The following is a 13,103-nucleotide window of genomic DNA, read 5'->3' as shown; positions in this document are numbered from 1 at the left end:
CCTGCCGTCTCTTCTTACATGCTCCTTCCCCGGGATACATCTGGAAAGAACTGGCAGGAAAGGACAGGGAAGGTAGGGCCGAGCACCTCCACCTCTTGCCCTCTCACAGGCTCACGGACCACAGCTAACGTCCTTTCCTTCCTCCATCTCTTTCGTGGGCCGGGCTTGGCTTTCATTTTGGGTGTGAGCGCCTTCCCTGTCGGCGCCTGCATCGTCGTCGCCCCTGCCAGTCACCTCACAGGCTCACAGTCCACGGGGATGAGGCCCTGCCGCCTGGGAGGATCCTGGACCTCCAGACGTCTCCCAGACTCCCAGGTTGCCAGGCCCCCGGGTAAAGGTACGGAGTACTTCGTTGATGCTGCTCATTTTCACCCGACGCTTGCATCCGTAACCCTCGCCTGATCCGCCTGCCCCCGTCGCTTGCCTCCCCACATCCAAAACCCACGTCTTTTCCCACTTCTCGCGAGTCTGGGTCCTCTCTCCAGCATCCTCTTATTCAAACCACTCCCCCCCGATCCATAACCCACAGACTTCGTTGGCAAAGTCTCCTACTGCTTCACCCTTCTTTCGCTTCACGCACAGTCGTTGAAACAAACATCACCAAACCTGAATTACTCGAAGTATTCGGACTAACACTCATTCCTATTTACATCCGCGGACAGACGCCCTCTTGTCGCAAACCAACAACAAGCGCTCCCCGCCAAAAAACCACTCACTACCTTGGCTTAGACACAACAGTAAACACGCCAACACATATATACATCTGGCTGTCCCATCTCACGCTTAGCAACAAGGCAAGCAGCACGACTTACATAACGATCTTTGAAAGACCCAACACCAAGCATACGCATCATAGTGTGGAACGGATTACTTCCGACGCACATCCATATTCGATTCGGTCTATACTTCGTCAGGCTTCGACAGTTGACCAGTACAATCACCAAAAACACCCACTTACAGACACAATGAAGGTCACCACGATTCTTGCTGCTTTCTTGCCCGTCTTGGCGCTCGCCCAGACCTCAAGCGGTGATACGACGACGGTTACTTCCACGGCTACCCAGACCAAGACCATTACTCTCGAGCGCGCGCACACCACCACCATGACCTACGGCACCGGCAACAGCACCGCGACGTTCAAGCCCACCGGCTCCGTTGTTGCCTCTGCAACTGCCGCGGCTACCGCTGCAACTACCTCGAAATCCAGTGCGGGCGCCGCTCTCAACGCCGGTAACCTGGCTTTCGCTGGTGTTGCTGGTATGGTCGCTGCTATCATGTTCTAAAGCGGCATAACTGGATGCGCAAGACGAAGGTGTGAGGAAATGGACGACGGGTTAAAAGTTGCGATGTGGTTGGAGGAATGTTGCCAACTGCATCTGAATGCCATACCGAACTCTTCGATGCGACATCTTTTCAGCCTTCTCTTTTGTCATCGCCTCCAACCCTGGTTCGGCGCAACATCGCTACCGATGTGAGTGCGGCCTATTCTTACGAACTTCACGACCTTGAGATTGGGAAACCACTTGAGTTGACGGCACACACTATACCCTATTCCTCTTCGACACCAACCATGTGCGACGCTTGCATCGCCATCCTGCAGGAAAGGAACCGACACGCTAGTCAACTGGGGCTTCTTGACAGCGATCAACCTTTTTTCACTCTGACTTCAAACGACACTGACTGTCCGCCGCCTTTCTTTTATGGGTGGCGGACGGCTTGCCACCTCATGTTTTAATGTTTCGATTCTTCCCCAGCAGCACAAGGGTCGCATGGAATGCGTAGTCGATCTGCCCTTCATGCACGTCGTTGGCCATGATCACCCAGGGCCTTCTTCAACACATTCAACTGTCTGGTTCTCTAGACTGGCGAGTCGTGTTGGGGATGGCATCGAGTCAATCCACGCCTGATGGTTTTCAGGCTGTCGTTGGCTCGAGTTCCTGGCCAGGCACTGATGTTGCTGCAGGTGTGCTTGCTGGCTGGAAATGATATTTACGAGATCTTTCGCAACGTCTTTTCTCAAGGGAGGATTTAAGACGGAAATGATCAGGATGGATGATTTAGGGATTTACCGGAGTTCTCGTGATGGAACAAAAGTTTCACTCTTCTTCGAGTTGTTGATACCCCTATTGCTGTATGGTTGCCGGCCGGGGTTGGACAGATCAAGCTGCACTTCCGAGGTTGCTCTTTTCGAAGGTTTAACCTTGGCTTTCGCTTGCTTGGGTTGTCTGACATTGCCCAGTCGGTAGGAGGACGCGATGGATTTGCTTTGATATTTTCGGATTGACGACCGTTTTGATTGAATGATGGCATGGTCCGAGACGACTTTGCCTTGCGAGGGGGGCTTGGAGGCCATTGAAAGGAGTTTTAAGGACTTGAGAAGAAGCATTTACTGGTAGCATAGTTGAACGAATTCACTGACATGAGCTTATGGCTCTGTTCCATCAAACCCTTGCATGCTCCTACCACGACAAGTGACAGGGACATGAGGACTTGGCTCATGATTCCACGCAGCATTGGCAATCCTGACCTCTTGATTGGAAAGATCCGGGAAGCGAGCAAGACAACGACCCCTCGGCCCTTGAAAAACGAAACCGTTGGGACGGAAAGCCCCGGTACGCCGACATTTCGAGAAGCCTTCTTAATAAGCATTGCCGCTGTCAGACAGCCGGCCGGTTTTGATTGGTCGAGGTGCAATCACCGCCCCCCGATATGCCGATTCAATCCGGGGACCGGGGGGTGTAGCCAGCTGCAGGGCCTAATTTCTAGTGGTCATTTTTTCTTGGGACCTGTTTTTTTGCCCCATCACAGCTGTTGTCTGCATCAACCTCTCAACCAAGCTCTCTCGCCCGCAACATCGTCGGCTGTTGCAATCACACGGGCAACTTCGAGTGGGAACCAAAGGAAACACAAACGACAGTTAATTGCAATGCCATCGCCCATAGCACCTCTTGCCCGCGTGCAGGCTCCTCTGCGGCGGGCTCTCGCCTCGTCGGCTCGCTCCCGAGCCTTCGCCACCGTTCCTCCCACCTTCGGCACAACATCCGAAGCAGCATCGCAACCCCCGAAAGCCCGCAGACCGACCTACTTCAAGGACAAGAGCCTCGCGTCGCTGGACGACTTCATCGCGAGCAAGGGCGACCCCGCGGCCCTCTCCGAGGCCGAGGCCTACGAGATTCGCACCGTCGAGGTTACGGGCCCGACGGGCAAGAAGAAGACCATCACCCGCCTCCCGGAGTGGCTCAAGACCCCCATCCCCGCCGGCAACGAGAACTACAAGTCCATCAAGAAGGATCTGCGCGGTCTGGGGTTGCACACGGTATGCGAGGAGGCCAAGTGCCCCAACATCTCCGAGTGCTGGGGCGGCTCCTCCAAGAGCGCAGCGACGGCGACCATCATGCTCATGGGCGACACGTGTACGCGCGGATGCCGTTTCTGCAGTGTAAAGACCAACCGCGCGCCGGCGCCGTTGGACCCCCATGAGCCGGAGCACACGGCCGAGGCGCTGGCTAGGTGGGGTTTGGGATACGTTGTTCTGACGTCTGTTGACCGCGATGACCTGGCGGACGGCGGCGCGCGGCATTTTGCTGAGACAATCAGCAAGATCAAGGCCAAGAAGCCGAGTCTGCTGGTCGAGGCGCTGACCGGCGACTTTATGGGCGACTTGGACATGGTGAAGATTGTGGCGGAGAGCGGTTTGGATGTATATGCGCACAATGTTGAGACGGTGGAGGCGCTGACGCCGTATGTGCGTGATCGGAGGGCCACGTTTGCGCAGAGTATCAAGGTGCTTGCGCGGGTCAAGGAGGTGAAGCCGGAGATGATTACCAAGACGAGTCTGATGCTTGGCTTGGGAGAGCAGGAGGAGGAGATTATGGATGCTTTGAGGCGTACGTTTGTCCCTATCATTCTCTGGCTTACAGTCAGGAAACCGCGTGAATTGAAGTCAAGGCCGGAAAGAAATGCTAACATTTGGGGAAACACAGAACTTCGCAAAGCCAACGTCGACGTCGTCACCTTCGGCCAGTACATGCGCCCGACGAAGCGCCACCTCAAGGTCGAGAAATACGTCACCCCCGACGAGTTCGAAATGTGGAAGCAGCGCGCGCTGGATATGGGATTCCTGTACTGTGCCAGTGGTCCCCTGGTGCGGAGCAGTTACAAGGCCGGCGAGGCGTTTATCGAGAACGTGCTGCGCAAGAGGGCGGGCGAGAAGGCTGGCATGGCCGCGAGCGGTAGGCTGGGCCAGACTGTTGCTCTGGAGGAGGGGTTCAAGACGCTTTAGACCGGATTGTTGCTGTACGTTTGCAGCGAGAATTGAGGATGTACGATCTGTGAGGATGGTGATGAAATAGACTAGGGGATGAGATGGATAATTGTCAAAGGGGGGTTAGATGGCATGGCTGGCGTTAATATTTTTGGGCTGGACGACGGGAACTTCATTCATCATGGGCATCGCCATCTTCTACCCCCGGGTGGCACACTTTCGACATACAACCTAGGTGCATAGTAGACCTAGAAGAATATACGGCTGCCGGGTGGTCTTCAACAATGGCCACTAAGAGCTATGAATTTACATCCGGGTCTCATGTTACTCCGTGCGTGCCATTTTCAAAGGGGTATGATGACCCAACTCGGGCACGGTGGATCTGGAGCTATCTACTCGTATGATTTCAACCTTACTTCCTCCTCCTTTCACTTCTCTACCAATTCGAATGGGTGGTCTCAGGCGTTTTTGTACCACGATCATAACTCGGCCGATTGATGAATCGTCGGAATCCTCAGGGGTAAGACCTCGAACCACCTAGTCGCCTCGTTGTGCCTGGTCCTGGCAATCGCATACCGATCAACGGACCCTCTGTCTGAGCCAAGATCGGATTCAGGAGGCAGGAATCGAAAAAGTTCAGAGACGTCGGATTTCCGCATCTTCAGCTCGAAGAAGGGAGAAGATGGCGTGGTCTTGAGAGGAGGCCCTAATTTCCTGGCGTTCCTGATGCGTGTTCCGCGTTCAAAAAACTCACCGGATAGGGCTGTTATCGATTTCTTGAATCGGGTTTTAGTGCGTGTGAATGGAGAGACACCTTAACGGTCGAGTCTTCAAGAAAGGAGTCCTTTACTTATCAGTCTCTTGGCCTGCACCTCTGATCCCGCGGGCTCCCTTCAAATAACACGGGATCTACTGAGGTATGGGCGCCTGAGAATGAGGGCATACGCGGCTCATGTCTGCTTTGATCTTGGCTTTTTCAGCTGAGCATTTTTACAGGGGAGCTGTTGGCTTTGGGGATAAGCGATGCTACCCTCATGCATCAATGGACGAGCGATAGATGTACCAACCCAATGGCCAAGGGGACGGCCGAGAATCTGGTAGCCGCAAAGCGAGAGAAAAGCTGGCCTGGACCACCCCGGCCAACACCAATGCACCGTCCCATCACTTTTCTTTCCAGGCCGGGGGAAAGCTTGGTCCTGTTCCTGTCATCTTTCCCGAGAAGTTTCTTCTCCATTCATCCCCGGCGACATCTAGCAAAAGCGATTATCGAAAGTTGAAACAAACGAGACCATAAGTGTCCTTGGTCAATAATTAGCATCACCGAACATCGCGTTAGAGCAAAGGCTCCCGTTGGAAGTAAACGCCAACGGCCAACATTCTGCCTCCCCTCGTTCCATGCGATGAGTGGAATTCCACTTCATCCACTGGCTCCCTTCAGACCAAGACACCCTGGACGTCCCTTCCAGGTTGGTTTCTCACCGCGAAATGCCTCTCTCTCCTTAGGCCAGGCTCTCATGCATACCCTCCCACCTCTCTTCGCTCACTCACCCACACGACATCATCCATAGATCACCAGCACCAAAGCAGATCAGCAGCTGCATATGCATCCTGCAATAATGATGCGCGTTCATGGTCCCGGAGGCGTCCCTCATTTCCCCCTCATTCATCATTTCCCGCCCCGACCTATCCCACACAGGCCTAGCACACCCTCTAAAGGCTCCAATGCACTCCACCTCCCCCCTCGTGGGTTGCCCGTGAAGTACCCGTAGGCTGGATTCACACTAAAACAACTGAGTAAGAAGCTTGCTTTCTTTGTCAAAGCCTGGTGTACCTGAACGGCGTGGACAGCCAGCCACAAGACGCCTTTCGGACGCCTAGCGGATGACTGCCTCGTCAGCGCGTTGGGCCGCGAAGTAAATATTGGAAGCTTTGCGTCTGTTAGATTGAATCTTGTCGAAGGTGAGATGTGCAGCAGTTCACCCGGTCATTGTAGAGGCAAACAATGCTTTCTAGGCCGGCATGATTACGTCTACGCATCTGGTGGTCGTTTCTTTCCTGCATGACATAGCATCTACAGTCATCCTGCCCGTCTGTCCTATGTTGGGAAGCGAATTGAGTAAGACGCGCGCGGGGAATGAGTGAGGGAGTAAAGCAGGACTAAAAGCTACGGGAAGCTAAGTAAATGAGACACACTGCTTTTGATTTTCTGCCCACGTTCATCCCCCCAGTCTATCCCTTTTTAGAACCTTTTTTATGATAATTTCTTGTTCTATCAAGAAACGAACGGCAAAACGTCCCGCAAAAGCGCGGTTCTTGGTTCCTGAGAGGCTGAGTAGCGTTGAACCCGTCGTTCCACGGCTCCCACAGCTCTCTCGACCTCGTCTCCTCCACTTCAGCCCAACTCTAATAAAGTATCCCAGGCTTGTCGCCCTTCAACCCTTGTCGCTCCGTCAACTTTGTTTCTTTTTTCCCTACGCCTATTTGTACTCATCTTCCACTTACTCGGGACGTCCGGGCCTGAGAGTGTGAGTAGTAATCTACCCGATCTCAAGGTTCGTCCCACTGCTGGGGGTCCCTGAATGTCTATAGCTTTCTGATCCGTTGCCCTTATTGCTGATTCTGCTGAGAATCGCGCCACTCCTTTTTCTATTACTTGATTGACTTTCCTGCTCACGCCTCTCTTTCTCCTATCTCTTTTGATCTTCACCTTGCTGGCTTATTGATCAGGAGGGGAAGTGACCACGTTCATTACACAAATCTCTCCGTCGAGTTCCGAACTCATCCACTCATTGAAATCCCACCAGCGCAGTCTACCTCGCTCTCACTTCCACGACACTCATTCGGATTCCTCGTAATCATAGTATCTTCACCTTACTCGAAAAGCAAATCAACAAGAAACCCGTCAAAATGCGCGTCACAGCCGCCTTCTGGCTCGCGGCCGCGACCCTCGCCAAAGCGGCCTACTGGATGGAAGACATTGCCCACCAGGGCATCTCCCCCTACCACCCGGACCCGAACTACAAAGTCTTCCGTAACGTAAAGGACTTTGGCGCAAAGGGCGATGGCGTGACGGACGATACTGCGGCGATCAATCTCGCCATCAGCTCCGGTGAGCGGTGCGCGCCGGGCAAGTGCAAGGGCGAGACGACGTCCCCTGCTACCGTCTACTTCCCTCCCGGGTGAGTCTTTGGGAATTGCAATTCAATTGAATGAGAGAAGAACGAAGAAGGATGAACTAGCTGACGATTTGCTGTAGAACTTATCTCATTTCGGGTTCTATCATTGACTACTTTTACACGCAAATCATTGGTGATCCGACCGATCGCCCGGTGATCAAGGCCGTGGCCGACTTCCCCACCAACACCACCCTCGGCCTCCTCGATGGCAACCCGGTATGTGATTAAACTTTCGAAATGATATGATTGGTATTCATGGATTCAAAGTCTTTCATCAATTATGCCAATTGCATTAGTTGTGTTGTGCGTGGAGCAATTGACTAACACACCCACCACAGTATGGCGCGAATGGCCTCAGCTGGGGAGCCACCAACGTCTTCTTCAGACAAGTGCGCAACCTCGTTTTTGACACCACAGCCATTCCTGCCTCTGCTGCTGCTTTTGGAATTCATTGGCCTTCGTCGCAAGCTACTGCTATCACGAACTGCGAGTTCCGCCTTGCTGAGGGCTCGTCGAGCAAGCATGTCGGCATCTTCATCGAGGAGGGTTCAGGCGGCCTTCTCAACGATCTTGACTTCTACGGAGGTCAATACGGCGTCAATTTTGGCAACCAGCAATATACTGCTCGTAATGTATGAACGGCCATTTAATAGTTGTGGGAAAGTGAACATTGGTTGCTGACTTGTCATGTGTGAATAGCTTCGTTTCTGGAACGCTCAGGTCGCCATCAACCAACTTTGGGACTGGGGCTGGACGTACAAGAACATCTACGTTGAGAACTGCGGCATCGGCATCCGTATGCAGGACAACAGCACTTCTTCAATCACTCTTTTGGACTCTGAGTTCGTCAACACCCAAACAGCGATTCGCACTAGCCGTGAGCCCGGCGTTACGGTACCGGTCACGGCCGGCACTCTCGTAATGGAGAATGTCGCCTTCTCCCAGGTCCAGACTATCCTTCTCGGACCCAAGAACAACACCATCATCGCCGGAACCTCGAGCGCCACCGTCTCCCAGGGCTTCGCCATGGGTCACATCTACACACCCACCGGCCCAACCGACTACACCGGCTCTGACGCGGGCTACTTCCCCGTCTACCCAGCCCTGCTCGGAACCTCCGCCAACGGCACGACAAAGTACTACGAGCGCTCCAAGCCGCACTACGAAGATGTCCCCTCAAGCCTCGTTATCTCGGCCCGCTCCTTCGGTGCTCGCGGTGACGGTGTGACGGACGACACGGTGGCCCTCAACAACCTCTTCAACTACGTCGCCTCGAACCCTGCCGCTGGCCTCCTCGCCTTCGTCGACGCGGGAACTTACTACGTCTCTGACACCGTCTTCATCCCTCCCGGAGCTCGCATTGTGGGCGAGGCCCTAGCCTCCATCATCATGGGCGGCGGTGAGAAGTTCCAGGATATCGAGAAGCCTCACCCCGTGGTCAAGGTCGCTATCCCGGGCCAGTGCGGAACGATCGAGTGGTCTGATATGATTGTGTCGACTCGCGGATCTGCCCCGGGTGCCAAGGTCATTGAGTACAACCTCAACACCGTTGGTGAGCCCTCTGGTATGTGGGATGTGCATATTCGTGTCGGAGGATTCGCTGGTACGCAGCAACAGCTGAAGGAGTGTCCTACCACTCCTAACGCTACTGTCACCGCGGATACTATTGACAAGAACTGCATTGCGGCATGGATGAGTATGCACATCACCAAGCCTGCTTCGTGAGTTACCCCTGATTGTGGATCTTCTTCTGTGAACAATGCGGGCTGACAATCTTAAAGTGGACTTCTCCAAGAGAACTGCTGGATCTGGACTGCCGATCACGACCTCGAGGACCCCGACTACAAGCAGGTTACCATCTACAACGGTCGTGGTTTGCTTATCGAGTCGACCGCCGGCAAGATCTGGCTGTCCGCCTCTGGAGTTGAGCACCATACCCTCTACCAATACATGCTCTTCAAGACCAGAGATGTGTACATGGGCCAGATTCAGTCCGAGACCCCTTACGTACGTATTCCCTCTCATGAAAACCAACTCTTTTACATGAAGCTGACCTTGACGATTAGTACCAACCCAACCCGCCAGCCACGATCCCCTTCCCTCGCGTCAAGGGCTACCACGACCCAGACTTCGAGACGGAATGCAAGGACGCCGACCCCAACGGCCCGCCCTGCAAGATGGCCTGGGGTCTCCGCGTCATCGGCAGCCAGAACGTCGTCGCGTTCGGGGCGGGACACTACTCCTTCTTCAACAACTACAGCACGGCGTGCTGCCAGATTGGCGCCGGAGCCAGGTGCCAGCAGCGCATCGTCGATGTGCGCGATGCGCCGGGTAACTGCACCGCGACTGATAACTTTGACATCTACAACCTGCAGATTGTGGGCACGACGGCCATGGTTACGCGGTATGGAAAGGACATTGCGTTCTACAAGGATAATATTGCTGGGTTCACGGCTGGTATTGCCTTGTATCAGCACTGAGATGTTTACTTCTTGGCTGTATAAGTAATGATATTCTTAATTCTTTTTTGTCATCGCCATATCGAGACCAATCTTTCGTTGGCGTGAGTGATGCCGCTCAGAGACTGTCTGTCGGAGAGTGATGAGGCTGGACTGATGATATCAGACGTCAGCATGGGTTTCGTTCACTTCTTGAATAGATTCGCCATCCCCTCGTGATGCTAGCCAATCCTGAGATGCCACATGCGCGACCCCTGTCACTTTCATTTTACACTGCACTGCATTTGTAACCACCCTAGGGGCCGCGAGAGAGTGCGAGTTTTGCCATTATCTCTAGTAGGATCGACTGGGGGATTCGCACTGGGCGAATTACTTGTCCCCTCTGCAGGCGTTGAAAACGCAGTGAAGATTGGGAAATTGGATAAGTAGTGACGACCGCCGCTCCTTTTTCTTGCGATAGTAGTAGGAGATGCCATGGAAGAGACTCTTTCAGTGAATAGCACTGACAATTGCTTTGGTCAATTTACAATATCATTGGTATACTTATGTCGCATCGAAACAAGCAATGAGTCAATTTCCTATGAACTTGAATGTCATCCAACTTGCTGGATCCTCCTTCATGTATTTGGCATATCGAATGATGGCGCATAACGGGTCTCTCTGATATGGACAGTATTCTCACAATATTGCAACAGCCTGCACGATGAGATTTCATCAACGAAAGAGTCAGTCCATAGAATCAAACTTTTATTATGGGTATCATGTCTCCGTCAAGATGCCGGTCCAACACAGCGTCCCTGAACATCACAGAACGTATCAGACCTCATACCATAACCTTCTCATGCTCGTCAACGCAACCCACAGAGCCTCGTCTGTCCTGATGTTACGGCTGCCCTGGCCAGGCAGGATGTTGACCCAGTGGTCAAACAGCTCCTTGGCCTTTGAAGGACCCATATCCATACCCTCGAGCTCCTTGTCGTTCAACGCCGCATACTCGATACCTCTGGGTCCACCAAACGCAATGAGAAGATGCTTGAATTCTAGGGGCTCGGCGCTGGGGAAGGCCTCTGAGAGTGTGCGTCCGCGCTCCGATGTACCAATACTGACGTCGTAGCCACCCTCGAACTTGCACTCTGTGAACACCGCCGTCAGCGAGTTGGCGCGACGGACTTGATATCCCCAGTAGAAGCCGCCCTCCTCCCTCGGAGCCGACGGGTCGCACGCCTCGGCCTTTTGCGATCTCTGGTCCGGGTGGTACAGCGTCACGCGGGTATTGGGGGGGACCTCGTCCTCGATCAGGACCTGGTCCTTAAGACCGACATCGATCATGGTGCCCCGGGGCGTTCCCTTGCCGGCGACGCCCTCGCGGTAGGGAAGCCATTCGGCCGGGTTCGGGTGGTGCGGCATCTCGAGCGAGGGCAGCTGGCTGGCGAGGCGCAGGTTCGGGTGGAGGGGGAAGAGCATCTTGCGCATGAAGGGTGGGACTTCGAGGTAGCCGAGGAGGTGCTCGAGGAAGTGGCAGGGGTCGATGTCGCCGGTGTAGGCTTTTGTGTCGACGCTCTTGGGGCGGGATTCGGTCGGGCTGTCGTCGAAGATTACGATCTCATCGACGGAGAAGACGGCGAGAGCGCGGGCGATGAGACCGGCTACGGAATTGCGGCGCTCAGCTGTAAGAGCACTGGAGACGGCTTAATATCTGTACCAAAGACATTGGGCATGATTTGCGGTCATACTCTGAGAGAATACTGCTGGGAATTGCAACGGAGACTGTCCACTTGCGGCCGCTACCGCTTTCTGAAGGGTCGACATAGCTGCCCTCGTCAGTCTTTCTCCTCTGCAGCAAATTAGCGAATGTCTGGGAAAATTTTCCGAATATGGGATTACCTTTGCTCCTTGATCGTAGGCCATTTTGAAGGGGATTGGAGCGCAAGTAATTCTGGTAGCTCTGGAAATGTCGTCTTGAAGAAGAATTCGGGACAATGTTCGCAGCGTCCCTAAAAAGTTTCTGGGTGATGGTCCCGCTATCGATAATCCTGGGGTAAATCCGGCAGAACTGCGGAGTCAAGTCTGGCCGCCTTCCTATTCAGGTACCCGCCACCTTTCCGCTGGGACCAGGCCGCGAGCTATCCGTCAGCTACGCCGCGGACGACTCCCAAGGGTTCAGTTCTGTCCCCTTTCAACTTCGTGACACTTGCGCCAACGTATGAATCGCCCTCGTTACTTTGTGCCAAGTCATTGAAGCCATGAGTCTTATCAACATCCAGTCCGCCGGCCAATGGCAAGGCATTCTAAGCGGTAACAATGTCGTTATCGCAGACTGTAAGTGGCCTTCTCAGCAGCCGTCCCCCCGCGCATCCGTGAGATCGCTGACCAACACCATGACAGTCTACGCCGACTGGTGCGGCCCTTGCAAGCAGATCGCACCCCACGTCGAACGTCTCGCGAAAGAACACTCCAAGCCGAATAAGGTCGCCTTCTGCAAGATCAATGTCGACAGCCAGTCCACCATCGCCCGCACTCACGGCGTCAGCGCCATGCCCACCTTCATCATCTTCCACGGCGGCCAGGCGATCGAGACCATCAAGGGCGCGAATCCGCCCGCCCTCACACAGGCCATTCAAAACGCGCTGAAGCTCCCTGACAAGGGCGGCCGCTCCGCAGCCTCGTTCAAGACCCCCGGCCGGACGCTCGGCGGGGATAAGCCCGCGCGGGCTAGTCTCCAGCGGCCGTTTGCTTGGCACTACCGCGATATTCTGAGCAACATCATTACGTTTATTGGATTGTATCTGGTGTCTCTGTTTGCGGTACGTTGGTTCACGGTCGATCCGAAGGGGAGCAAGAAGAACCGCCTGCTGACGGACTGGTAGATTGATCCCCACAAGGCGGCCGAGATGTCGCAATTTAACCGCGTGAACCCGCCCCCACCGACGGTCAAATCCACAAAGAGCGCTGGCCCCGGCACGAGACAGCCGCCGAGGGGGCCAGCTTTCAAGACCCTGGCTGATTTGGGCGGCGATGAATGATATGATCGATTACAGGCGAAAGGCGTTTTGGGCTATTTATCTGAGAGTACATAGAAGCCCCACTGGGCTCCAAGAGCACCCTTCCATTGATTATTATACACGACAAGTTCCATGATCCGTCGCAAGCGATTAGTAGCCTGCTAACTTGCCTCTACCAAGCTATCGCGGCCTAGCATCGATA

General features: G+C 54.2%; 6 protein-coding genes across 6 annotated transcripts; 4 read left to right on the top strand and 2 right to left on the bottom strand.

Moving 5' to 3' along the window:
- Positions 1–965: 965 nt before the first annotated feature.
- On the top strand, positions 966–1,283 carry CPAR01_09951 (uncharacterized protein; the record flags this gene model as incomplete). The annotated part of the gene is made up of 1 exon (XM_060494214.1): positions 966–1,283. The coding sequence occupies one exon, from the start codon at positions 966–968 to the stop codon at positions 1,281–1,283; it is 318 nt and encodes a 105-aa protein (XP_060346396.1).
- A 782-nt stretch (positions 1,284–2,065) lies between these two features.
- Positions 2,066–2,386, bottom strand: CPAR01_09950 (uncharacterized protein; the record flags this gene model as incomplete). Its single annotated transcript, XM_060494213.1, has 1 exon — positions 2,066–2,386. The coding sequence occupies one exon, from the start codon at positions 2,384–2,386 to the stop codon at positions 2,066–2,068; it is 321 nt and encodes a 106-aa protein (XP_060346395.1).
- A 540-nt stretch (positions 2,387–2,926) lies between these two features.
- CPAR01_09949 (lipoyl synthase) lies at positions 2,927–4,282 on the top strand (the record flags this gene model as incomplete). Its single annotated transcript, XM_060494212.1, has 1 exon — positions 2,927–4,282. The coding sequence occupies one exon, from the start codon at positions 2,927–2,929 to the stop codon at positions 4,280–4,282; it is 1,356 nt and encodes a 451-aa protein (XP_060346394.1).
- Positions 4,283–7,171: 2,889 nt separating this feature from the next.
- On the top strand, positions 7,172–9,920 carry CPAR01_09948 (glucan 1,3-beta-glucosidase; the record flags this gene model as incomplete). Its single annotated transcript, XM_060494211.1, has 6 exons — positions 7,172–7,443; positions 7,521–7,656; positions 7,779–8,072; positions 8,140–9,161; positions 9,222–9,447; positions 9,507–9,920. 6 exons carry the CDS (start codon positions 7,172–7,174, stop codon positions 9,918–9,920), a joined length of 2,364 nt encoding a protein of 787 aa, XP_060346393.1.
- Positions 9,921–10,715: 795 nt separating this feature from the next.
- On the bottom strand, positions 10,716–11,807 carry CPAR01_09947 (uncharacterized protein; the record flags this gene model as incomplete). The annotated part of the gene is made up of 3 exons (XM_060494210.1): positions 10,716–11,577; positions 11,633–11,733; positions 11,784–11,807. The coding sequence occupies 3 exons, from the start codon at positions 11,805–11,807 to the stop codon at positions 10,716–10,718; spliced, it is 987 nt and encodes a 328-aa protein (XP_060346392.1).
- A 335-nt stretch (positions 11,808–12,142) lies between these two features.
- Positions 12,143–12,922, top strand: CPAR01_09946 (thioredoxin; the record flags this gene model as incomplete). The annotated part of the gene is made up of 3 exons (XM_060494209.1): positions 12,143–12,218; positions 12,285–12,703; positions 12,767–12,922. The coding sequence occupies 3 exons, from the start codon at positions 12,143–12,145 to the stop codon at positions 12,920–12,922; spliced, it is 651 nt and encodes a 216-aa protein (XP_060346391.1).
- Positions 12,923–13,103: the final 181 nt, after the last annotated feature.

The sequence above is a fragment of the Colletotrichum paranaense genome, assembly GCF_030867605.1.
Source record: "Colletotrichum paranaense strain IMI 384185 chromosome Unknown Scaffold_8.1, whole genome shotgun sequence".
NCBI classification, from domain to species: domain Eukaryota; kingdom Fungi; phylum Ascomycota; class Sordariomycetes; order Glomerellales; family Glomerellaceae; genus Colletotrichum; species Colletotrichum paranaense.
The sequence above is the reverse complement of the archived record's forward strand: the minus strand, read 5'-3'. Positions and strand labels throughout refer to the sequence as shown.